Source organism: Lampetra planeri, chromosome 50 (genome assembly GCF_965212315.1).
Source record: "Lampetra planeri chromosome 50, kcLamPlan1.2.h2, whole genome shotgun sequence".
In the NCBI taxonomy this organism is placed as follows: domain Eukaryota; kingdom Metazoa; phylum Chordata; class Hyperoartia; order Petromyzontiformes; family Petromyzontidae; genus Lampetra; species Lampetra planeri.
In genome coordinates, this window is record NC_136156.1 from 3,845,386 (window position 1) to 3,871,509 (window position 26,124).

Consider the following 26,124-nt stretch of genomic DNA (forward strand, 5'->3'; position numbering starts at 1 on the left):
AGCCTTCACAGGCGCTCGCAAACAGTGCATGCCACTACCAAACCAGCCTTCCGCAGAGGCTACACGAGGTGGATCTTTGTCCTCCGAGAGGCGTTTGGGCCACACATGGCAAACTACGCCACCACGTGCTCGACTCGTGGCAACTGCAGCGAGGCAAAGCGCATCCGCTGCGCGTAGCAAAGAGGAAGTGACGATTGTGGGTGGGGGTGGTTAGGGGAGGGCAGCATTAAGGGGGGGTGGGGGTCATGGGGGAATCAGGGGGGTGGTGTGGGGGGTAAGTGGAGAGATGTGGGGAGGAGGGATGGTTTAGCAAGGCCGCGTACTCCTCTCCACACACACACACATCCATGTATAGCTTGCTCGGCAACGACTTAGCAAGGCCTTTACCACCACCGCCATCATCACCATCATCACCACTATCATCATCATCACCACCACGACCGCCACCACCACCACCACCAACCCCGTGGTCATGCGGCGAAAAGCCGTAGAGACCGCCGCTGCCGGGAGCTTGCTGTGGCTACTCGTGGCCGCTCTGATCCGCTCCGGTGTTCCGCAGGAAGGTACCGGCATCGATATCTATTGTGGGGAGGGCCGGGGTCGTGGTGGAGGGCCGGGGTCGTGGTGGAGGGCCGGGGTCGTGGTGGAGGGCCGGGGTCGTGGTGGAGGGCCGGGGTCGTGGTGGAGGGCCGGGGTCGTGGTGGAGGGCCGGGGTCGTGGTGGAGGGCCGGGGTCGTGGTGGAGGGCCGGGGTCGTGGTGGAGGGCCGGGTTAGTATTGATCCTCGGTTTGGGATTCCAGAGTAGTAACCTGCAAGGGTTGGTCTCTTTCTCTGTGTTGTTGTTGTGTAGCGAGCTGTGTGGTGGTGGTGAGTGTTGGGGAGACGTAGTAGCTGCTGCTGGTGGTGAGGGTGGTGGTGAGTGTTGGAGGAGAGGCAGGAGCTGCTGGTGGTGAGGGTGGTGGTGAGTGTTGGGGAGACGTAGTAGCTGCTGGTGGTGAGGGTGGTGGTGAGTGTTGGGGAGACGTAGTAGCTGCTGGTGGTGAGGGTGGTGGTGAGTGTTGGGGAGAGGCAGGAGCTACTGCTGGTGAGGGTGGTGGTGAGTGTTGGGGAGACGTAGTAGCTACTGGTGGTGAGGGTGGTGGTGAGTGTTGGGGAGACGTAGTAGCTGCTGGTGGTGAGGGTGGTGGTGAGTGTGGGGGAGACGTAGTAGCTACTGGTGGTGAGGGTGGTGGTGAGTGTTGGGGAGACGTAGGAGCTGCTGGTGGTGAGTGTGGTGGTGAGTGTTGGGGAGACGTAGGAGCTGCTGGTGGTGAGTGTTGGGGAGACGCAGGAGCTGTGGTGGTGGTGGTGAGTGTTGGGGAGATGCAGGAGCTGTGGTGGTGAGGGTGGTGGTGAGTGTTGGGGAGACGTAGTAGCTGTGGTGGTGGTGAGGGTGGTGGTGAGTGTTGGGGAGACGTAGTTGCTGTGGTGGTGGTGGTGAGGGTGGTGGTGAGTGTTGGGGAGACGTAGTAGCTGTGGTGGTGGTGAGGGTGGTGGTGAGTGTTGGGGAGACGTAGTAGCTGTGGTGGTGGTGAGGGTGGTGGTGAGTGTTGGGGAGACGTAGTAGCTACTGGTGGTGAGGGTGGTGGTGAGTGTTGGGGAGATGTAGGAGCTACTGGTGGTGGTGGTTACAGCACTGCTGTCGCGGTGGGGGTGAATTGTGCTGGGATAGAGGCCTAGCCGGATTTCATGCCGTGTGGGTGAGTGGTTGTGTGGGTGGTTGTGTGGATGGGTGGTTGTGTTGTGTGGTTGGGTGAGTGGTTGTGTGGGTGAGTGGTTGTGTGGGTGATTGTGTGGATGGGTGGTTGTGTTGTGTGGTTGGGTGAGTGGTTGTGTGGATGCGTGGGTGAGTGAGTGGTAGTCTGGATGGGTCAGTAGGTGAGTGGTTGTGTATGTGGATTGATAGGTGAGTGGATGGGTGGGTGTGTGAGTTTGAAGGGTTGTTGGGTAGTTGAGTGGCTGTGTATGGGTAGTTGAGTGGCTGTGTATGGGTAGTTGAGTGGCTGTGCGGTTGGGTGATGATTGCATAGGTGGGTCATTGGCAGTATTTTGGTAGGCGAGTGGGTAAGTTCATGAATGGGTGAGTGAGGGAGCGAGTGGGTGAGCGAGTGTGTGAGTGAGTGGGTGAGTAGGTGAATGGGTGAGTGAGTGGGTGGGTGAGTCAGTGAATGGGTGAGTGAGTGGGTGGGTGAGTCAGTGAATGGGTGAGTGAGTGGGTGGGTGAGTCAGTGAATGGGTGAGTGAGTGGTGGGTGAGTAGGTGAATGGGTGAGTGAGTGGGTGGGTGAGTAGGTGAATGGGTGAGTGAGTGGGTGGGTGAGTAGGTGAATGGGTGAGTGAGTGGGTGGGTGAGTAAGTGAATGGGTGAGTGAGTGGGTGGGTGAGTAGGTGAATGGGTGGGTGAGTGATTGGGTGGGTGAGTAGGTGAATGGGTGAGTGAGTGGGTGGGTGAGTAGATGAATGGTTGAGTGAGTGGGTAGGCGAGTAGGTGAATGGTTGAGTGAGTGGGTAGGTGAGTTAGTGAATGGGTGAGTGAGTGGGTGAGTAGGTGAATGGGTGAGTGAGTGGGTGGGTGAGTAGATGAATGGTTGAGTGAGTGGGTGGGTGAGTGGGTGAGTGGTTGGGTGGGTGAGTGGATGAGTGAGTGGAAGAGTGAGTGGAAGAGTGAGTGGAAGAGTGAGTGGATGAGTTGGTGGGTGAGTGGGTGGGTGAGTGGGTGGGTGAGTGAGTTAATGGGTGGCTGGGGTGAAGAGATGAGTGAGTGGGTGAGTGAGAGGATGGTGAGTGGGTGGGTGGGTGAGTGGGTGAGGGAGGGAGTGGGTGGGTGAGTGAGTGGGTGGGTGAGTGAGTGAGTGAGTGGGTGAGTGAGTGGGTGAGTGAGAGGTTGAGTGAGTGGCTGGGTGAGTGAGTTAATGGGTGGCTGGGGTGAAGAGATGAGTGAGTGGGTGAGTGAGAGGATGGTGAGTGGGTGGGTGGGTGAGTGGGTGGGTGGGTGGGTGAGTGGGTGAGTGAGTGAGTGGGTGAGTGAGAGGTTGGGTGAGTGGGTGGGTGAGTGGGTGGGTGGGTGAGTGGGTAGGTGGGTGAGTGGGTGGGTGAGTGAGTGAGTGGGTGAGTTAGTGGGTGGGTGAGTCAGTGAATGGGTGAGTGAGTGGTGGGTGAGTAGGTGAATGGGTGAGTGAGTGGGTGGGTGAGTAGGTGAATGGGTGAGTGAGTGGGTGGGTGAGTAGGTGAATGGGTGAGTGAGTGGGTGGGTGAGTAGGTGAATGGGTGAGTGATTGGGTGGGTGAGTAGGTGAATGGGTGAGTGAGTGGGTGGGTGAGTAGATGAATGGTTGAGTGAGTGGGTAGGCGAGTAGGTGAATGGTTGAGTGAGTGGGTAGGTGAGTTAGTGAATGGGTGAGTGAGTGGGTGAGTAGGTGAATGGGTGAGTGAGTGGGTGGGTGAGTAGATGAATGGTTGAGTGAGTGGGTAGGTGAGTAGGTGAATGGTTGAGTGAGTGGGTAGGTGAGTTAGTGAATGGGTGAGTTAGTGAATGGGTGAGTGAGTGAGTGGGTGAGTAGGTGAATGGGTGAGTGAGTGGGTGGGTGAGTATGTGAAGGGGTGCGGGAGTCTGGGGTAACTCAATATGATGGTCGGTGGATGAGTAATTCCTTGGATATCCCGATGATTCGATGTACACCACTTGTGCTCTCTATGTGTAGGTTGGCGTACGGATGAGTCACTGCGCGGACGTGTTGTGTCTGTGGCGAGTGAGTGGGTGGCTGAGTGGGCCGACGGTTAGCCCGAAACACCTCGCTTTGTCGCTTGATCTGCCAGACATCGGCAGTGTGGATGAGATTGTGAGCGAGTTGATTAGGCGGTTGAGCGGGTGGAGATGAGTTGGTGAGTGTGCGAGAGCGAGTGAGTTGGTGAGTGACCAAATCTGCACAATGCTGTCAGATCTCGGCAGCAAAGCGGAGTCGAGCCTGGACAGTGCTCGGAAGGGGCTGTCACATTCGTGCATACCAGGTGCTATAGGCTGCTGCGGGGCTGCGTTGCGGGCAGCAGAGGGCAGTGCATAAAAAAACTCCACCAGTCACTATTAATCTCGAACAGCTGTGCTTCCCCACCACCACCAGGACCAGCGCGGTGAAGTACGGTCAAACAACCCCCACGCGAACCTGCAGCGGGCTGACGAACGGGACCGACAGGGTCCCGAGGTTCGCGGTTCGAATCCAGCGGCCACCCCCGAGCGTAATAGTGCGGCGGTATTAACCGTCGAAAAAAAAGTTACTCTACCAGGCACCTTCACGCCTCTCGCAGTGGACGTTAAAGATCTCGTGACGTCGTCGGAAAGGGTAGGGCAGGGCCCCATCGTGCGCCAATGTCGAGGTCCGAATTCGACAAATACATTTTTTTTTTTATAACAATAATGTTATTTTATGATAATAGTATTTCATGTGCAGCGTTGTGGGATGCAATTGCATCCCACAACTTTGCACATCAATTGGCCAGTCCCGTGCACAGATGATACAAACACAAAACCCACACTTACTTAATTAAACACTAAAAAGATGAATATATAAATAACGAGAGAGAGAGAAAAGTGCATGTAACAATACAATGATCATCACAAAGAAAAGTTCCAAAGATCTCACCGCAAATTTACTCGATTGGGATATACCGTACTGTACTGCACTGTACATATCAATCCATTGCCTTCCCCCCCCCCATTGGCAAAACACTGCGCAGTACCCCCCTGGGTAAACAAACGGAATCAGCACAACAACAACAACAACAATGAACCATCTCAGATTCCCCGACCACGTGGCCATCGTGGCAGAGAGTAGAGGACAAAGTATAAACTACAACAATCGACTCATTTTTACTTTACACTGAGCTATGCTGCTCTTTTTCAGAAGCGACACAAATGAAAGCACAACGAAGTGGCTTTTCAGCACGTGGAAATTTATCGCAGCCAAATACTCTTAAATGCAAGGATGTCGATTCTAAATGTGGAGGGAAAACCCGGAGGAGGACACAGAGAAAAATCCAGGAGAGAGAGACACGCAAACACCGAATATACAGCAGCAGGCGTCAGGGTCGAAATCGAACCCACGACCTCCTACATACCAGACGAGGCAATTCACATCTCCTAGCCACCGTACGGGTGGTGGGCGGTGGTGGCCATGCTGCTGCACCGTGGCAGCCTGCAGCCCAGCGCTGTGGAGGCAGCAGCAAGGGTTGGTGGATCGCGCGCAGATAGCTCTGAGCTATCGCTTCACGAGGCCAGGAAGCCTCGCGGCCAACTCAGTGCGCCCGCATCCCCGTGCCGGCGAGCGTCGGCACAGGACCCTCTTGGCAAGAGACTCTTGAGACCTCGGTGTGTTGGAGTGTGTGTGCGCGTGCCCGCTGGTTGCGACGTCGCTCGTTGAAGTGAAAGCGATGCGACGCTGCGGGTGGCTAATTGAGCGAGCCGAGTTCTCAATTTCGTCCTTAATTCGGACGGCAAATTAGATTTTACGCGAGAGAGACACCCGGCGTCTGGAGGCGGAGGGTCGATGCGCCCGGCGTCGCGTCACCGCCACGGACGGCTGCACGGCAGCGGACGGTCACCGTGGCGGTTTAACGGTCAGCGGCAAGCGTACCAGGCTCGCGACCCACAGGTCACCGGTTCGACTCCGTCTCACCGCGGGGGCGGGCGGTTGAAATGGTGGTGCAGGTTTCTTAAATCTTCCACAAAGCTAGGCTGAGCTAAACTGAAACAGTTTTATTTTACCAGGTAAGGCCCCACTGAGCTATCTACTGTAGCTCTTTTTTTCAGAAGCGAACTGGGCTCAAATAGCTCAGAGAAGTGGGTTATCACGTGGAAATGTACAGCAGCAAAATATTCTGAACGCACGTTGATTCGAAATGTGGAGGGAAAAACTGGAGGACCTGGAGAAATATCTAAGCGAACAGAGGGAGAGAGACACGTAAACTCCAAATATACAGGTATCAGGGGTTGGGATCTAACTCACGACCTCCTGCATACCAGGCGAGGTAGGTAACATCTCACCACCGTGGCACCCTCCCTCCATGCTCACTCCGCCTTCCTCCACCCAGCGGTGTAAATGTCGGTCGGTGATCAGCTGGCAAGTCGCCTGAAGTGGGACAATGTGTGTGTCTCTGGCTGGCTGGCGTGGAAGAGTAGGCCAAATACCCGTACGGGCAGCGGTGGTGTCGTGGTTAGCGCGCTTCCGATATGATACTCAGCGACGAAAGTTCGATTCCCACTCATCACCGATAACACTGGTGATTATTTGAACCGGTCCTGGGTCTCCTAGAGGTCGACTCAACCTCAAATGAGTGCCTGGTGCAGTGTGTAAACATTATCACTGGGGAGACGAAGTTGGCTGGGTGTGGTGTTGGCCACCCCACACCATCGTGTGCCATGCCGGCCCTCATAGGTGCTACTCGCAAACAGCACTTGCCCCAACATTCTGTTAAGGCTATAGGGAGGGTGCTTTGTGTGTGAGTGTGTGTGTCTTTGTGTGCATGTGTTTGTGTGTATGTAGGTTCTCGCTAACAGCACTTGACGTTGGTTTCGGCTGAGGCTGGGGGGGGGTGCGTCTGGGGGAAGATTTGTTTTTTGTATAAACATCAGTAATGGGGAAACAAAGGCGGCTGGGCATGGTGTGTGTGTGTGTTGCGTGTGTGGTGCGTGCGCGCGCAGGTGATGGGTGCGGCCACTCGGTGCTGGGGGCGCTCAGCGGGACGCTCTCCTCGCTCGGCTACCCGGCCGCGTCCCCGGCGAACGCCGTCTGCGTCTGGGCGCTCCGTGTGCCGCCCGGCCGGCGTATCCGCCTCCGCTTCGCCGACTTGCAGGTTGCGACACCCCCCCCCCACCCCCCGTATCGTGTTAAAAAAACTACAGTGGGGTCGGAGGTTGTCAGAAAAAATGGCGGGGTCAGAGGTCGTAGGTGAAATCTGTGGGGTCGGAGTTCACGTAAAAAAACCAGTTGGGTCGGAGGACACCTGAAAAATTCACAGGTTCACAGGTGATGGATAAATATGTGGGGTCAGATGTCACAGGATTAATATATGTTCCGAGATTCAGCTGTGGACAGGACCCACCCTGCAACTTACAGACGTCTCAGAACGGGAAAGGTTGAAGTGGTTTTTTTTACGTAAAAAGTGTATTAATTCAACTTGCAAGTTCTATCCTCGGTTCTTGTCTGCATCTATCGTCTGTCATCCCGCTTAGGTTCTGGCGCCAGAACCCTTCCACTGCCAAGAAAACCACGTCAAGATCTACAGCGGCATCTCCAACTGGTCCGAGATGGGTGAGAGACAAAACTCGTCGCTACATCGGTGCTAACGAAGCGGCGCGGTGATTCTGGTGGTGTTGGTGGCGGCGGTGGCAGCGGTGGCAGTGGCGGCGGTGGTGGTTGCTACGCCGCTGCACGTGGCTGCCTGTAATCCAGCGCTGCAGAGGCAGCGGCAATAGCAAGGGTTGGCGGATGGCGTGAATCTTGAGAATTTCCCATTGCAGTCGAGGAGGGGCCGTGCCCTGGCTCGCCAGGAGAAAGCGACACAGCAAACGTTCAGACTACACCCGTCCCTTGCCCTCCTCCCTCGCACGCCTGGGTTTCCTCCGGGTGCCCTGGCTTCCTGCCACATGCAGCACTCACTGATAGCACCTTCACGTGTCGAGGATCACAGAGCGTCGGCGATTGTTGACGCCGCTGGCTCCTCACCGCCACTCCGTTGAGCCGTCGTTTGCTGCCAAGTTGCTTCTGAAAACGAAAGTGATAGCTGAGTGGGCTTTACCTGGGAAGATAGAAAGTAGTTTAGTTGTATTGGTATATTATTTGTGATTTGTTGACCTTTTCAATACTTTGCACTGCTATCGTGTTTCTGTGTTGTTTGTTGTAACGTTCTGACCTACCCCTACTGGACATCTGCAGTATAAATAAATATCCTGGCGCTTATCTCTTCGAGAGCGAGTGAACGGCACTTGCCCCAACAGTCTGTTCAAGGCTGCACAGGGAATTTTTGTCTTTTATGTGTGTGCGTGTGCGCGCTTGCATGCGTTGGTGCAGGCACGTTCTGCGGGGAGCTGGACAAGGTGAAGCAGGAGCTTGTGTCCGAGAGTAACGAGGTGACGATTCGATTCCAGAGCGGGTCCCACGAGCCCGGGCGAGGGTTCCTCCTCTCGTACGCCATCGACGACCATGCCGGTCAGTAACCTCGTCCACTCCTCATCGCTCAACACTCCACACAACTCATCGCTCACTACTCCACACAACTCATCGCTCAACCGCTCACTCATCTACGCATCTCATCGCTCACTACTCCACACAACTCATCGCTCACTCCTCTACACAACTCATCGCTCACTACTCCACACAACTCATTGCTCACTACTCCACACAACTCATCGCTCAACCGCTCACTCATCTACGCATCTCATCGCTCACTACTCCACACAACTCATCGCTCACTCCTCTACACACCTCATCGCTCAACACTCCACACAACTCATCGCTCACTACTCCACACAACTCATCGCTCAACCGCTCACTCATCTACGCATCTCATCGCTCACTACTCCATACAACTCATCGCTCACTACTCCACACAACTCATCGCTCAACCGCTCACTCATCTACGCATCTCATCGCTCACTACTCCACACAACTCATCGCTCACTCCTCTACACACCTCATCGCTCAACACTCCACACAACTCATCGCTCACTACTCCACACAACTCATCGCTCAACCGCTCACTCATCTACGCATCTCATCGCTCACTACTCCACACAACTCATCGCTCACTCCTCTACACACCTCATCGCTCAACACTCCACACAACTCATCGCTCACTACTCCACACAACTCATCGCTCAACCACTCACTCATCTACGAATCTCATCGGTAAGCCGCTCAAGTGAATAACAATAAACAAGCCCCTGCCCCCCTCCTCCCTCCTTAACTTGTATTTAAGAACGTGTATCTTGGAATTTTTGCCACACTTGATACGGTAAATCTAGCTGTGACGGTCCCACCTGATGACGGAGACTTGTGTTGCCTCCGAAACGTCGTGATTTAGTATTTTATTTCTATTATTACTTCTATTAATTTTTATTTTATTTTTTACCTACGTGACTTTACCGAAAAAACCTAAGAGTATGAAATCCTTGCAGTCACGAAAGCTTCAAATCTAGAAACAATAAACAAGTGACCTGCAAAACAATATTGGACGCCGTTGGGCTTCGGAGGTTGGGCTTGAGTCGGGTGAGTGTCAGTCCAGCAGTGGAGAGGACATGGCTGATGTCGATGATGATGAATTGACGACGAGTATCGTGTGCCGTCGTCTACAGACCTCATCACGTGCCTGGAGAGCGGGGCGGACTTTTCGGACCACGAGTTCACGTGAGATATACAAACAAAGACAAAGGGTCCCCCGTGTGGTCCACGCAGGCTGTGCCCGGGGCCAAGTGCTGTTAGCGGACAGCACAACTAAAGGCTGGCATGGCCGCCTTTGTCTCCCCAGTGGTGATGTTTACCCACGCAACACACACAGCCTCAAAAATTCGTACACAGACCCACACGCGTCCTGTGCGTGTCTATGCGTCTGACTTAACCGTGTTATGTGTGTCCACGTGTCTCCGTGTCCCCGCTGTGTTCGTCTGTCCCCACTGTGTGTCCCGTTGTCCCCTCTGTGTCCCCCGTGTGTCCCATGCATCTTGGCGGTGCAGGAGGTTCTGTCCGGCCGGGTGCCTAACTCCGTTCGGCGACGTCTCCGGCACCATTCCCAACGGGTACCGTGACGTGAGTGACACCACAACACCAACACCACCACAACAACCGCCACAGCATGAGCACCCTCACCACCAACAACCACGACAAGAACCACAATGCGTGTATGTATGTATGTGTGCGTACGTGCTGGGAGCGATAGTGTAGCGGTTAGCGCGCTTCGCTATGAACCCGGTGACACGGGTTCGATTCCCGCTCACGGCCAACACCAGTGACGATTATCTAAACCGGTTCCGGGCCTCCTCTAGGTCAACTCGGCCTCAAATGAGTACCTGGTGCGGTGTGTAAACATTTCCACTGGGGAGACAAAGGCGGTCGGGCGCGGTGCTGGCCACCCACCCCCTCGTGTACCGTTTCGGCTCGCTAACAGTGCTTGCCCCAACAGTCTGTCCAAGGCTATACGGGGGATCTTTGTCTTTGGCCTTCATAGGTGCTCGCTAACAGCACTTGCCCCTACAGTCTGTCAAGGCTATACGGGGGATATTTGTCTTTACCTTTGTACGTGCTGGTGTGTGTACGTGTGCGCGTGTGTGTTCGTGCGCCAGTCTTCCCCGGTGTGCCGGGCGGCGGTGCACGCCGGCGTCATCGCGCCGGACCGTGGGGGTGTGGTGAGCGTCGTGCAGAGCAAGGGGCGAGAGTTCTACGAGAGCCGGCTTGCCAACAACGTCACCTCGCTCCAGTGAGACGCACGCCACGGACACCCGCACACATACGCGCGCGCACACACGCGCGAACACACGCGCGAACACACGCGCGAACGCACGCGCGAACGCACGCACGCGCGCACGCACGCACGCACACACGCACGCACACATACGCGCCCTTTGCCCGCTCGCTCACACGTGTCCGCGTGTCCACTCCCTTTTGCGTGTCCGACAGGGGCAGCGACTCCCCCAACCTCTTCACGTTCAAGACGACGGGTATGCGACGTCTCCGCCCACGTCGCGCCCCCACGCGCCTCGTGCTATCAGCCGTCGTGTCCAATCGTCGAGAACGCCGTCGCTGTGTTGAATCGGCGCGTTACGATCATTATTTCTTCGTGTTATGCACGTGGAGCGACATGTCAGGTTTTTTTTCTTCTTGGTTCTTTCGGTAAAGTCACGTAGAAGGGAAGTAATAAAATAATAAAAATAAAACATAATAACATTTTATTTTATTATATTATTTTATTTTATTATTTTATTTTATTATGTTTTATTTTTATTATTTTATTACTTCCCTTCTACGTGACTTTACCGAAAGAACCAAGAAGATGAATCCCTGCAGTCACGAAAGCTTTAAATCGAAAAATGTCAGGTTTTCGTCGTAAATTGGCTTCCTTGCGTCTGTGTTAATTACCGTGTCGCTCGTGTTCCTTACGTTTGTGTTATCCTGCCCCTTGTCTGTGTTCCCTATCTTCACGTTGATCATCGCCCCTCCCTCCCTCCCATCCCTCCCTCCCATCCTCCTCCCTGGCAGGCTGCTACGGCAAGCTGGGCATGGAGTCGGGCACGATCCGCGACTCTCAGCTCTCGGCGTCGTCCGTGCTGGCGCAGGTCGGCAAGGACAGGGTGGCGACGGAGCTGCCCCTGTGGAGCGCGCGCCTGGGCGACGCTGGCCCCGCGTGGGTGGCGCGCCTCGACGACCCCCCCCACTGGCTCCAGATCGACCTCAACAAGGAGCGGCGCGTCACAGGTTCGGTGGCACCGCGTCGTGGCACCCGTCGCACAGAAACGCCGCCGCTCTGTCTCCCTGTCGCATTGTAGCGTCGTAGTATCGTAGCGCTGTCGCACAGAAACAGCGTCATGTGGTCGCATTGTAGCGTCGTAGTATCGTAGCGCTGTCGCACAGAAACAGCGTCATGTGGTCACATTGTAGCGTCGTAGTATCGTAGCGCTGTCGCACAGAAACAGCGTCATGTGGTCACATTGTAGCGTCGTAGTATCGTAGCGCTGTCGCACAGAAACACCGTCATGCTGTCACATTGTAGCGTCGTAGTATCGTAGCGCTGTCGCACAGAAACAGCGTCATGTGGTCACATTGTAGCGTCGTAGTATCGTAGCGCTGTCGCACAGAAACAGCGTCATGTGGTCGCATTGTAGCGTCGTAGTATCGTAGCGCTGTCGCACAGAAACACCGTCATGCTGTCACATTGTAGCACCTTCGCCCCATCGCACGGTCATTCCGTCTGTAAAAGAATAAAACGAGGTGAATAAGAAGTGTGCGTGTCGCGCTGTGCGTGTCGTGTGTGCGTGTCGTGCGTGCGTGTCATTCAGGCATCGTGACGGCCGGCTCGGGGGGGTCCTCCACAACCCTCCTACTTCGTCTCGGCCTACAAGGTGCAGTGGAGCCTGGACGGGGCCGCATGGAGCACGTACAAGAACAACATCGGCGGCACCGATAAGGTGGGCCGTCCCCTCGGCAACCCCCCTCACCCCCCCTCTCACATCCCCAACCCCCCCACCCCCCTCCTGATCCCCCCCCCCCCCCCCGATCCCCCTAGCTGTCCCCAAAAATTGTCTGAAATTGCCCACAACACAACCGCCACTTCAATGAGACTCTTGAGACACATATCGGGCGTACCGAGAGGGTCTGCCTGATGCCCTCCTGCTCTCCCTTAATACCCCCTTGAACCCCCTCTTGATCCCCTGTGCTCCCCCTTTAACCCTCCCTGCCGCCCCCCTCCTTGATTCCATTCTGCTCCGCCTGCATCCTCACGTCTGCCCACCTGCTGTACTGCGGGGCATCAGAGGTGACATCTCAGAAGCTGCCTCTGCGATATCCACTTCCTCTAACACAACCTGGTGGTGCCGCGCGCTGCAAGAGATTCGAACTGGGAGGGGGGGGGGACAGCGACCCCACCCAGAATTGAACCCCTTAACACCCCCCTCTCGTCCCCCCCCCCCTCACCGTCCCCCCCCACACCGGCGTGTCTGCCCCCCGCCCACCGTCCAGCTATTCCAGGGTAACGTGGACAGCCTGAGCCCCGTGCGGAACAACTTTGTGCCGGCGCTGGTGACGCGTCTGGTGCGCGTCTGTCCCATCGCCTGGCACCAGAAAATCGCCATGAAGCTGGAGCTGCTGGGCTGCGAGCTCCCAACCACGGCGGCGGCTGCGGGGACACTACGACGTGAGCGCGCGCGCGTGTGTGAGCGCGTGTGCGTGTGTGCGCGTGTGTGTGTGCGTGTGTGTGTGCGTGTGTGTATATTGTGAGGATCGGTAGTGGAGCGGTTAGCCCCAACCCCCTCGTGTGCCGTGCCGGTCATTATCGGTGCTCGCTATCGCTAACAGCACTTGCCCCTACACTTTGTTAAGGCTATACGAGGGATCTTTGTCTTTGTATGTTTGTAGGTTGGTTTACGTGTCCTCCATTCTCCATGCTTGTGAAATGTGGACCCCTTTAAAGGAACAACAGCGCTCATTTGAAACATTTAGGTTGACCTATCCATGATCTATCCTGGGTTTAATCAGATGGCATTGTGTGAAGAGCTCACAGAACCTTGAAATAGCTGGACACGGTACCATCGGTGAGCTCCGCTGGCAGGTGAGGTTGTGTTGGCTGGGTCATGTAGCCCGCATGCCCAACCACCGCATGCCCAAGCAGCTTCTGTCTGGCTGGATAGAGGGGGCTAAACGGGCACGGTACGGGCGAGTGAAGAGATGGACTGATGTGTTAAACAAGGATGCTGAACTGAGTGGATTTGCTGGTGACTGGTACCAGTGGTGTCAAGACCGAACTGTGTAGGGAGGCTCATGAAGGCCGCTACTGGGCAGTTGGAGGCAGTCGCCCTCCAACAACAACGGAGGGCGGAGGAGTGACGCTCGCAACGACGAGCGCAGCGCCGGGTGGCTAAAACGCAGCGAGTTGGCACAGTGAGGAGCACAGGTGGTGCATCTGCCAGCCATCTCAGTCAATCAACCCATGGCATCTGGGTCTGTCCCGTAACCTGCAAGCCGAGCAATCCTTCTGCACTTGACAGCCTCAATGATGACGACAACAACATGACAGCCTCAATGATGACAACAACAACAACATGACAGCCTCAAAGTGCGCCAGGCACAGGCGCCTTGGCGACGTCACCGCTGTTGTTGTTGTCATCCTATGTCTGTGCATCTCAAGCGACATTTCGTTGTTGTTGGTGCGTATATGTGGCCCTCCGTGCCTTTCCTGGGTAATTTTGGGGTGGGGGGGGGGGTGCTACGGTGGCGAGATGTTAACTCCATCGCCTGGTAGGCAGGAGGTTGTGGGTTCGATCCGGATCCTGATGCCTGCTGTATATTGCGTGTCTGTTTCTCCCCGTGGTCACGTGGATTTTTCTGCAGGTTCTCCGGTTTTTTCCCCGCACCATTCAGAATAAACATCCCTTTAGAGTATTTGGCCGCTGTAAATGTCCACGCGGCGATAAGCCACTTCAATGAGCTATTGTTTGTGGTAGGCAGATCGCTTCTGAAAAAGAGCTACGTAGCTCAGTGGGCCATTACCTGGTAAAATACCAAAAAGCAAAATGATTATAATTTATTCTTTCTTCTTGACTCATCCCGACCCGCTGTCCTCTCATTCCTTCGTCCCGTGACCTCCCCCCCTCCTGACCCCCGGCAGCTCGTGCCATGCGGCCGGTGGGGGCCTCTCCACCGGTGGGCACGGAGTGGCCCCCGGGGCAGGGAGCGGAGATGGGGGCCACCACTGTGACGGCAATCAAGAGCAGCACCATGCCAGGCGGCACGCAGAGAGGTAACGCGGCGCTGTGTTACAACAAAAGCGGACTGCGACCATCTTGTATAGATTTTAGCCAATCAAAAGAAAGGTGGGGCATGTCACATGATGCTCATACCATCCAATGGGATTACTCGATCCACGGATGTATTGGCAATGAATCTGGGTGGCTGCCAAACCAACTGAAAATATTGGATGCAATTAACCTAATTTCACAATCCTCAATAACATACATTGGCAAAGACACGCACCTTCGGGCAAAACCACGCCTACTTTCTTCCGTATACATGCATTCCTTGACATACGCGATAGATGCGTTCCTGGAAAAGCGCGCGCATCTCAAAATCGCGTATGTGAAAAGCAATTTTCCCCTAAATAATGGTAAAGGAGCGGGGGGTTAGGGGACTTCACTCATAGTCGCAGACATAATCGCCTATTGTATCCTAGCCTATATCAATACAATACAAGTGCATGCAATATAATACTTTAATACAAAAAAAAATCACTTACACTCTAATATACCTGTAAAATAAACATGAAAAAGAGAGCATTACTTGCAAGCACGCCGGAGTTGCGCTGCGGAGAGGATGGATAGAGAAGCGGCGAGATGCTGCACAGTACAGGAAAGCGCGCCGGCTATCGTACCGCACTCGCCGTTGGCAACGCCATTGGGTGGCGGTGCCAGGCTAGGGGTGGCGCGTGCGTCGCGTCGCCGGTGACGTCGTCTCGAAAATCGCCTGGCGTATGTCAGTACAATGGTGGAAAGACAATGCGCGCCGCGGTATTTGAAAATTTGGCCGACCGCAAAAGCGCGTAAACCAAGGATTGCCTGCATGGACAAATCTCCGGTCAGTGATTTCGTTTTAAAACACGACCGCGCGCCACCCAAGCCGTCACCCTCCAGGGATTGTTATCGTCGATGCCGCTGTCGTTGTGGACATCTGTGAACTACTGGACGTCTGTGCAAAAGAGCTTTACGGCTCGCCGGATTCCTTCAGTGTTAATAATTATTCCGATTCTGTTGTCGTCGCTGTCATCGTTGTTTTGTTATCATCGTTGCCGTTGTTGTTTAGGTGTTTTTGTCGGCGGCATTGTTGTTGTCGTTATCATTGTCGACATCATCATTATTGTCGGGCCTTAGTGTTTCCCCTAGGTCGACCCAGTCTTAAACGAGTACCATTTATCTTGTGTAATCATCAGCACCGGAGACAAAGGTCGTGCTGGACACTGCCCCCACCCCCCCATGTGCTGTACCATCCTTCACTCATAGGTGTTCACAAAAAGCACTTGCCCCGACAGTCACTTGAGGCTACATGGGTGATCTTTGCTTCTGTCCTGCAGAGCTGGTGCTCGTGTCCACGCTGGTGCCGGTGTGCGTCGTCCTCGTTGCTGTGCTCCTCGTCCTGTCCTTCATCTGCGGCAAGAGGAGGCGCGACCGCGGACGGTGAGACACGGCGCCTCGTTAGCCACCCGCCTCGTTAGTCGTCCACCTCGTTAGTCGTCCACCTTAATAGTAGAGCGAGAGGGAGAGAGGGAACGACTCGGAGGCGCCAGGAGGAGGAGCCACAGACGAGGAGCAGGAAGGCAGCAGCAGCAGCCAGGTGGCAAGGAGCCGGCGCCAAATTCCCTCCCAAGCTCTGCGGTCCTCTGTATATAAAGTTGTTATTGGCCGATTAATGAGCGGTTTATGTGTGTAATGACGACTTGCACACTTCTCTTGAGATGGCACTTTATTGAAGACACGTTCACTTGACATCAGGCGGAGATCCCACTGCAACAGCCCCGAGTCTCCCGCGCATCTCCCCCTTATATACCGACACGAGGCCACGCCCCCCTTCTCAGTCATTCTCGCTGACTCTGGACGCTCGCTCCACCGGCAGACTCCACCGTCCTCTTCCGTCGCCTGACCACACTCCCTTCTCGAACATTCCCGTGGCCACCAGTCCCTTCGCACTCACAACTGACTCCCCTGTCATTACCTCCCGTGGCCACCAGTCCCTTCACACTCACAGCTGACTCCCCTGTCATTACCTGCCGTGGCCACCAGTCCCTTCACACTCACAACTGACTCCCCTGTCATTACCTCCCGTGGCCACCAGTCCCTTCACACTCACAGCTGACTCCCCTGTCATTACCTGCCGTGGCCACCAGTCCCTTCGCACTCACAACTGACTCCCCTGTCATTACCTCCCATGGCCACCAGTCCCTTCACACTCACAGCTGACTCCCCTGTCATTACCTGCCGTGGCCACCAGTCCCTTCGCACTCACAACTGACTCCCCTGTCATTACCTCCCGTGGCCACCAGTCCCTTCACACTCACAGCTGACTCCCCTGTCATTACCTGCCGTGGCCACCAGTCCCTTCACACTCACAGCTGACTCCCCTGTCATTACCTGCCGTGGCCACCAGTCCCTTCGCACTCACAACTGACTCCCCTGTCATTACCTCCCGTGGCCACCAGTCCCTTCGCACTCACAACTGACTCCCCTGTCATTACCTGCCGTGGCCACCAGTCCCTTCGCACTCACAGTTGACTCCCCTGTCATTACCTCCCGTGGCCACCAGTCCCTTCGCACTCACAGCTGACTCCCCTGTCATTACCTCCCATGGCCACCAGTCCTTTCACACTCACAGCTGACTCCCCTGTCATTACCTGCCGTGGCCACCAGTCCCTTCACACTCACAGTTGACTCCCCTGTCATTACCTCCCGTGGCCACCAGTCCCTTCGCACTCACAGCTGACTCCCCTGTCATTACCTCCCGTGGCCACCAGTCCCTTCGCACTCACAGCTGACTCCCCTGTCATTACCTCCCGTGGCCACCAGTCCTTTCACACTCACAGCTGACTCCCCTGTCATTACCTGCCGTGGCCACCAGTCCCTTCGCACTCACAGTTGACTCCCCTGTCATTACCTCCCGTGGCCACCAGTCCCTTCGCACTCACAGCTGACTCCCCTGTCATTACCTCCCGTGGCCACCAGTCCTTTCACACTCACAGCTGACTCCCCTGTCATTACCTGCCGTGGCCACCAGTCCCTTCACACTCACAGCTGACTCCCCTGTCATTACCTGCCGTGGCCACCAGTCCTTTCACACTCACAGCTGACTCCCCTGTCATTACCTGCCGTGGCCACCAGTCCCTTCGCACTCACAGCTGACTCCCCTGTCATTACCTCCGGTGGCCACCAGTCCCTTCGCACTCACAACTGACTCCCCTGTCATTACCTCCCGTGGCCACCAGTCCCTTCGCACTCACAACTGACTCCCCTGTCATTACCTCCCGTGGCCACTAGTCCCCTCACGCCACATGCAGGCTCTATTGTCATGAGACGTGTGAGAGGAAACTGGAGTACCCAGAGGGGGAAACACTCTATCCCACACAGATGGAACAGGTGGGAGTCTTACATTTGCTGTACCGCCTTCTCCTGGCGAGCCAGGGTAGGGGGCTCCTCCTCGATGCACGCCCACGGAAAAGGAGTTTTTGCAACGTTTGTGCGGTGATCCGCCAACCCTCTCTGCTGCTCCCTCCACAGTGCCGGGTCACACACAGAGCCGCGTGCAGCGTAGCCGCCACCACCACCCGTTGTGCCGACGTGGCAGACTATAATTTTGTGCAAAATCGGCTTAAAATATCCCGACGTCTTAGCCGCGACGGCCGTGGGGTCACACCGTGGAGCGAGATTTAAGACGCCCAGTTGCTTGTGATGTTGCATTCTGCGAGAGCTGGCGGTAGAAATTCCACATAACTATGGCAGGGACACTTCACAAACACGGTCTAGTCATTAGACGGCCGACGCTGTTGTGTTTTCATGAAAATAATAATATTTAATAAGTGAGAATGTTTATGTAGCTGCTTTTGAATATCTTTGGGTCTGTGTGTGAGTCTGTTGGTCTCTGTGTAGGTCTGCGGGTCTCTGTGTGAATCTGTGGGTCTCTGTGTGAGTCTGTTGGTCTCTGTGTAGGTCTGCGGGTCTCTGTGTGAATCTGTGGGTCTCTGTGTGAGTCTTTTGGTCTCTGTGTAGGTCTGCGGGTCTCTGTGTGAGTCTATGGGTCTCTGTGTTGTTCTTTGGGTCTCGGTGTGTAGGTGTTCAGCGTGCAATCGAGGTTGTGTTGTTGAACTGTTTGTTTTGCCGGACTGTGTTGGCAGGAAGGACGCCGGGCCCGCATACAGCCTGCCCTGCACTCCGGGCCAGACAGGTGAGAGCGCAGGGCAGATCGGGGCAGCCCTGAGCATCCCTGGGCATCCCTGGGCATCCCTGGGCAGCCCTGGGCAGTCCTGGGCAGCCTGGGACAGCACGGGGCAGCCTGGGGTACCTTGGGGCAGCACGGGGCAGCACGGGGCAACACTGGTCAGCACAGGGCAGCATGGGGCAGCACAGGCGCTATGATAGGTATCGTACAATATCACAACGTACATGTTACGCCCTTTTCCAATAGCTGTCCCTCCTCGTGAGAGTGATGATTATTGAAGAGTGTGCGTACTTCCACCTCTTCCGAATACGGCTAGTGTGGAAGAGTAGACCTAAACACCCGGTTAGAGGGACTCCCCTGGAGCGGCCGCAAGTGGAGGCCTCTTTTGTCAGCAGTGGCGTGAGCAAGCAATGGCACAGGCTGCGCCTTTACCTTCAACGACAACTCCTGTTGCTGCGTGGAACCTCTCTCTCTCCTCCCTCCCCATCCTCCCCCCCCGCTCCCCCCACCTCCCCCACTCCCCCCCACCCTCCCCCACGTGCCCCCCCCCTCCCCGCCCCCCCCAGGCTGGTTCAAAGGCCTCCAGCAGGTGTTCCCGCGGGAGGGGCGGGGTCGAGGGGGAGGCGGCCTCCACGGAGCCGACTCCTCCCTCAACGTCCGCTACAGCAGCGACGCGCACCGGGGCCCAGCGGCGCGCAAGCACAGCGTGCCCGGTAACACGCCGGCTGTAGCCGTGGGAACAGCACGCCGGCTGTAGCCGTGGGAACAGCACGCCAGCTGTAGCCGTGGGGACAGCACGCCGGCTGTAGCCGTGGGGAACAGCACGCCGGCTGTAGCCGTGGGGAAAGCACGCCGGCTGTAGCCGTGGGGACAGCACGCCGGCTGTAGCCGTGGGGACAGCACGCCGGCTGTAGCCGTGGGGAACAGCACGCCGGCTGTAGCCGTGGGAACAGCATGCCGGCTGTAGCCGAAGAGATAGGACACGAGCTGCAGCTATGATAGCTCAGAGCTCAGATTTGTCCGACAGCAGCTTTCTCCCACCTGCCTCCCATCTTCACACGCCAATCGCTTTTGTTAAAATCAGTTTTTTTGTGTTACCAGTAACCACGTAAAGAAACCAGTGCGTAGCGGTTTGCCGCACGTTTAGATATGTCTGGAGCAATAAGCGCAACGTTTCTCGCTTATTGGCTCAGAAATGGTCCGCGCACAGAATTTTCAATCCGGAAATCGCCAGTTTCATTCAATCTCTCGGTGCGGCAATTAAAACAACAGTGCAAGTTTCTTTCATCGATTCTGAAAATGGTTACCGGCCTGGGGCCTGGGGCCTGGATTGGAAAACCACTGGCAGTCTCAAGCCCTATCAAACCTCCCTTAACCTCTCACCTCTCTCTTAACCTCTCCTCCCTCCCGCACAGAGTACCAGCCGCTGGTGCTGGGCGGCTCCGAGCTGGCGCGGGCAGGGAAGGCCTCCACATTCCGGCAAACTCGCGACTACGAAGAACCGGAGCAATCACCGGGGGGCGGTGGCAGCGGCGGCAGCGGCGGCAGCGGCGGCCTTCTTCACCCGCCGCCTCCCCTCACCTTCCCTCCCATCCCGGCGGCGCCAGTGCCGGGAGCGCCGCCTTCGCCGTCATCGTCCGTCGCGACCTCCCCTTCCCCGGCCGCCTACGACACCATCGGGGCGTACGACGACTCGCCGGCGCGCTACGCCTCGCCGCTCTCCTCCCCCGCCGCACCGGCGCTCCACCTGTACGCCGAGCCGGTGCCGGCGCAGGTCCCCGAGTACGCGATGCCAATCGGGTTCACGCTCGACCCTGTGCGAGCGTTTCCCGTGGCCTACGACACCCCGAGAAGCCCACGCAGGGCCGAGCAGGCGCCGGGGCGGCCAAGTTTTAGCCAGTCGGCATCGGCGATTGGCGGTCCCAGCGGCGACGGTGGTACGGTGTACGACACACCCAGGGCCGTACGACGGAACGCGACGCGCGGGAACGTTGACGCCGGTGATGCCGGCGGGGTGGAGGGGGGCGGCAGTTGAGCGGAGGTGGCCGTCATGATTGGTCGATGCCGTGCTGTACGGTGCGCGTGGGCCGACGTGATTGGTCGACGCTGGGTCACACGGCGTCTGTGGGACGACACGATTGGCCGACTTGTCGCGTGGTAGCACAGGAGGAATGAGGATGTGCGCTGTTTATGTGAATGTAATGTCGGTTGGAATTGTTCTACGTTTTAAGTTTTAGATCTTTTCACGCGTGTTGATTTTACATTTTTTTTCACTTCAATTATTATTTATATTTTGCGACTTTTTATTTTTTTCGTACATTCGTACTTTTTTTGCGCGTTTGTGAAGTATTTATATATTTCTTTCGTTTTGTTTAAATTTTATTTCGCGTGGATTTATTTCTTCGGAACACGTGCAAATTTCTACAATTGTTTTCATTATTATTATTTATGTTTTGTTTCGTCGTTTTCCAACATCAAGTTTTTACTCGACTGGGCGATAATTTGTTTTTGCGCGCTGAAGGCATTGTGGGTAGAATAACGATGGGCGCTCCACCCACACATCGGTGACGATGAAGATGATGAAGGAGATAGCGCCCCCGCCCGCGTGGATTTTTGTCGTTGTGTTTGTACAGGGTTTGATACGGAGAGAGTTTTTACACTGTTGAGTGTGCATGATCGTTTTGAATAGGCATAATCATCATAATTCATAGGCGTTTGCAATAATTACCTATACTGTATATAAGCGGCGGGCAAGAGACGACCAAGCTCCCGGCGCAATCTGTAGCGGCGTGTACTGTTAGCGAGCGCCCGTTGTGTCCGGCACGGCTCGTGCCGTGGCTGGTTGGTTTGTACTGCGCCTGGACAATGTTCGCACGGCTCACTGGGTACTCAATTTAGGCCGAGTTGACCTAGGGGGAGGACCAGTGTGCTTAATGGATTGTAGCAATGTATGTCAAACCACTACACCGTCTCTCTCGCATACACACACGCCACACAAAGACCACCCGTATAGCCTTAACAGACTGTTAGGGAAAGTGCTGTTAGTGAGCACCTAAGAAGGCTGGCACGGCACACGAGGGGGTGGTGTGGCTAGCACCACGCCCAGCCGCCTTTGTCTCCCCAGTGCTGATGTTTACACACAACACCAGGTACTCATTTAAGGCTGAGCCGACCTAGGGGAAGCCCAGGACCGGCTCAGATATTACTGATGTTGGCCGTGAGCACATTGCCGCACAAACACATACAACCGCAAAAACGCTTTCACAAAAATCACGACATACATCAGCAGAGTTGCATGGGGAGGCAACTCTGCTGATGATTGGGTGAAGCTAATGACCAATCGCCAGGCTGCGTTGTCAGCGATTCACAAGCACAAGTGTGTACAGCAACAGCAACCCTCGCACGTCCATCATGAACGCAATTACAACGCGGATTTATGGCAGTGTCTGACATGTGACCCCATTTGAGGATGCGACACGGAAGTTGTGGGCATCGTTTGTGTGGCGATGGAGGCAGTCGGTCATCGGCTCTCTTTGGCGGCCTATGGATCTGTTTTTGTCTGTGTGTGAACACATGGGTCTCTGTGGGAGTCAGTACAATTTGAACTTCACATAGCGGCTTATGAACGCTGCGACCGCATCTCGAACCGATTTACGGGGAACGGCGGGGCGTATTTATTTTATCGAGTGGGGGAGGCAGGCAGTCAAAGCGCAGAGGAGAAGAGGATAGTCTTGAGCCTGGAATTGAACTGGGCAGGGAGTCGGACAGCACGGGTGGCTGGGGGAAGGGGCGAGTAACCCGACTCTAAAGGGGCAGCAGAGAAGAATGAGCGACCTCCCAGTGACCGTTACAGGGAAATAATGAATAGGCTGACGTTTCGGGCAATGGCCCATGTTCAGAGGAGCAGAGTGAGAGGGGTGGCCAGATTGACCGAGTTGCAGGTGGAGAATGAAATGTACACTGCGTTTAAAAAATACAACTTTTAATCGGGTTGATTTGAAAGTTTGAAGACGGGGGGAAGTTTTCAGTCGGTGCGTAATCACCTGCCTTGAGCGTGGAGGTGACCAACCACGAAGGGCTGGCGAATACAAAGGAGGGCAAATCTCAAAGGTGCGCGGAGGAGCGTGGAGAGGCACTGAGAGGGACGGAGAGAGGGAACGTGCATGGGTGAGAGGGCGCCTGGGTGAGAGGGCGTCCCTCGGAGAGGGCTGCGATGGCTGGTAGTTGGCAGCCAAGGGAGGGAACGCGCCGGAGAGGGGACATCTGCCGTGGAGATGGAGCCGTGTGAGGTCTACTCTCGACGGATCGTGACGTCTTAGGGCTGTAAGGGATGGCGACGGCTTGGAGAGGCCTTCATCCAGCTGATGATGAAGATGACGGACGGTTTTATTTTGATGTATGAGAAGTGTTTATCGTGGGTCAATGCAACTGAAATGTTTCATCGGATAATTATCCGAGCAAGGATTTTGCCAATGAAAGTGAAGATTTGTTTTGCGTGCCGTCATTGGTAACCGGGCTGAGACCCATGAACTCTCTGCACTTGAGAACGAAGTTGAATCACGGCCCCGTCTATGTGAGCCTAAGGTCTCTATGACCGTCACAGAAGATGGGGCTGAGTCCATCAACTCGCTGTACTTGAGTACCCGGTGTAACCACAGCGGTTGGGCGACAGGAACTCAGATCTGGTACCCTGGTTTTCGTAGCCGGTGCTGGTACTGCGTCTCCGACACGGCCATTATGAACCCAGCCCTCCCGAGCTACCCAGCCGCCTCTACTGCTGTGATTATTTTTTAATGTTGTTTCATTTGTTTTCTTTCCCCACAAAGAATATTCCTGCACAGTTTGTTTTCGTACGTATCCTTCACGACGTATTTATTTTCAAGGGTTTATCCGTTTCGACTTGTGCGGTGATTGTCACGTTGCGTTGACCCCGCGGTGGCGTGGCGACTTTTCCGACTTGAAATCCGCGTCCCGTTACCGACTCTGCTTTGTGCTTCATTTAGAGACCGGTAGCGTTTATAAACATTCAGTACATGGGGGGGGGGGGGCGGTGAGTTAGCGTACCGCGCCATGAACCCAGCGATGGTGTTGTTGGGGGGTCGTTACCACGCGCGTCGTTCGGCACGACGTCCGACGTTTCATCGGTTCCTAAAAGAAGCTGCCAGCGCACGTGGAGCGGAACGTCGGACGCGGCGCCCGAAGAAGAGACGCACGGCGACGGCCGAGAAAAACCGCCCGGTCACTGTCAGGGCTGAGTTGAGTGACATCTCAACCGGTCATCGCCCCCCGCCCCCTCTCACTTTGTCAACCCGCATTGTCCGGTGCGCTGAAGTATGGTCAGCGAACCCCTCACCCCACCCCGTGACTGACAGAGCAATGGCGAAGCTTTCATCCAGCAGTGGACTGACGACGGGCTGTAAGTTATTAGTATTATTTTGTTTATTATTATTATCGCCTAACATTGGTACGATGGCCTTTGAAGTGTTTTATTGTTTTGAAAGGTGTTGCTTGAAAGTTTTGTTGTGTTTTGTATTTTTACAACAACTTAAGAAATCGTCTTTTAGTCTTGGTCGCGGATGAATGCGGTTCGTAGGTTTTTTTTTCCCTCCTCCGTTTTGTGAAGAAAATTTGCTTAGAACTACTGTATCACCGACTCAAACGTTGCAAGTCTTGTCAACGCTCACTCTGCGTGGGTGGGCGGGGGGCGACGCAGATCCCCTTCTTCGTGACGAGGAACTGCGGGAGGTGGCCCTCGCCAGCATTCGGACGCAGAGGGCGTTGCGGAAACGTGCGCTGTTTAAACCCAAACAACGTGAAGAGCGAACGAAGGGCGAAAGTGGTGACACCGAGTGGAGCGTTCGGAGCGGGGCGACGGTCAACCGTTTGGGTCTCACGGTGGGATTGGTGCTACGGGGCCGGTTGACTCGTTTAGACAATTTAACACGTAGGCTTTCGCGACCAATCTAACAGGAGCTGGAGTTTCATTCCTCTTTATATCTAAATCGGCTCAAGCCTAAATCCACTCTGAATCCGTATCTCTCTCTTTCCCCGCCCACTGTCAAAACAGGCATTGTCACGCGCAGCTCATTTCTGCTTTTTTTTTGCCTGGCTTTAGACCACCACAGTGTAGGGGGAACCTCGTCCGTACGTGGGGTGGGCTGCCACTTTCGGATGCCTTCAGCAGAGCCACACATTAACGCTCGCCTCGATAACAATCAAACAGTAGCATGAGTATTCTTGGTTCTTTCGGTAAAGTCACGTAGAAGGGAAATAATATAAATATAAAACAATAAAAGTTAAATCAAAATTTAGTAGCATGAGTCTCTAGCAGTGTCGGGAATGATCGAGAATGATAGATTTCACGCGAGTTTGCGATTACTGCGGCTACGATGCAGGGAGAGGTAAATTATAAAAATTGTCCACGGGCCATTTCAAAATTTTTCAGCTTCACGTGGTTGTGATCGGATTGTCGCAAGATCAAACGTAAACATACTTCTCATTGTGCCTAGGCTATATCGGCATTCTGCAGTTCACTGAAATAAAGTTCCACGCGGATTTCTCGGTACAAATCAATTCCTAGCCCCCCCCCAACACATGTCAGTTTCTGGACGGGTGTCAACCCAAAAGCCCATAGGTCCAATGAAATTAAGTCGTGGCCCATGGGACCCCTCCTCCCTTGGCTGTCGTAGCCTTCGACAAGATTGTCATCTTGTCTTGGATTAACCCTGGGCGTTGGGCCAATTAATATTTCATCCAGGACTCTGCAATAGCGGTTAGACCGACTTTAATTCTGATCCTGGTTTTAACCTCGACTTAGACGAGGTCTCGTCAATCTGATCCTGGTATAACCTTGATTTTAGCCTGGGTTTTGCGTGGTTGTGGTTTATAGTTTGGTATTAAGTCCGCCAGATCTTGGCATGAGCCGTGCCTGGCACAGACCTCTCTCTGGCTGTTTGTAATGTGGGGAATGTGGGGTTTGATGCTGAATAAACTTTCCATTTCTTCCAACGTCTCCGACATTTGTCTCATTATTGTTGCTGGCGTCATAATATTTCTCGAATTCCATGATACGGGGCTGGGCGGGAGTGGTGGTGCTGTGGTTACCGCACTGTTTTTGTGGAAGCTGTGTTGGCCTGAATGGGATTCCCGATCATCAAGAGTTGAAGCAATGTTGGTTCAGTGGGGCAGTTTGCGCCGTTTTGATCTCCAGCCACGGCAGTCGAAGCAATGGAAGGAGTGTTTCTCCCCCCCCCCCCCCATGGCTTCACCACAACCCATCGGCATGTCCCGTGTCGTCGGGTAAAGTTTGGGTACTTCTCCCACCTTTACCAGGACGTCTCGCCAGCGTGGGAGAGTAGGCCAAAACACACTCGGGAGGGGATGCTCTTGAGCAGTGGTCTTCATTGCAAGGCCCGT

The 26,124-nt window shown here is 55.0% G+C and overlaps 1 protein-coding gene across 1 annotated transcript; it reads left to right on the top strand.

Annotated features, from left to right (window-relative positions):
* The first annotated feature begins 278 nt into the window (after positions 1 to 278).
* On the top strand, positions 279 to 25,716 carry LOC144734108 (discoidin, CUB and LCCL domain-containing protein 2-like). Its single transcript, XM_078616169.1, is given in 17 exon segments — positions 279 to 563; positions 6,732 to 6,883; positions 7,263 to 7,341; positions 8,101 to 8,238; positions 9,384 to 9,435; positions 9,762 to 9,834; positions 10,368 to 10,501; positions 10,702 to 10,742; positions 11,281 to 11,496; positions 12,078 to 12,097; positions 12,099 to 12,206; positions 12,757 to 12,931; positions 14,402 to 14,533; positions 15,857 to 15,959; positions 18,665 to 18,714; positions 19,275 to 19,421; positions 20,124 to 25,716. Coding segments are annotated over 17 exon segments (2,331 nt in total). The 5' UTR covers positions 279 to 472; the 3' UTR covers positions 20,744 to 25,716.
* The last annotated feature ends 408 nt before the right edge of the window (positions 25,717 to 26,124 follow it).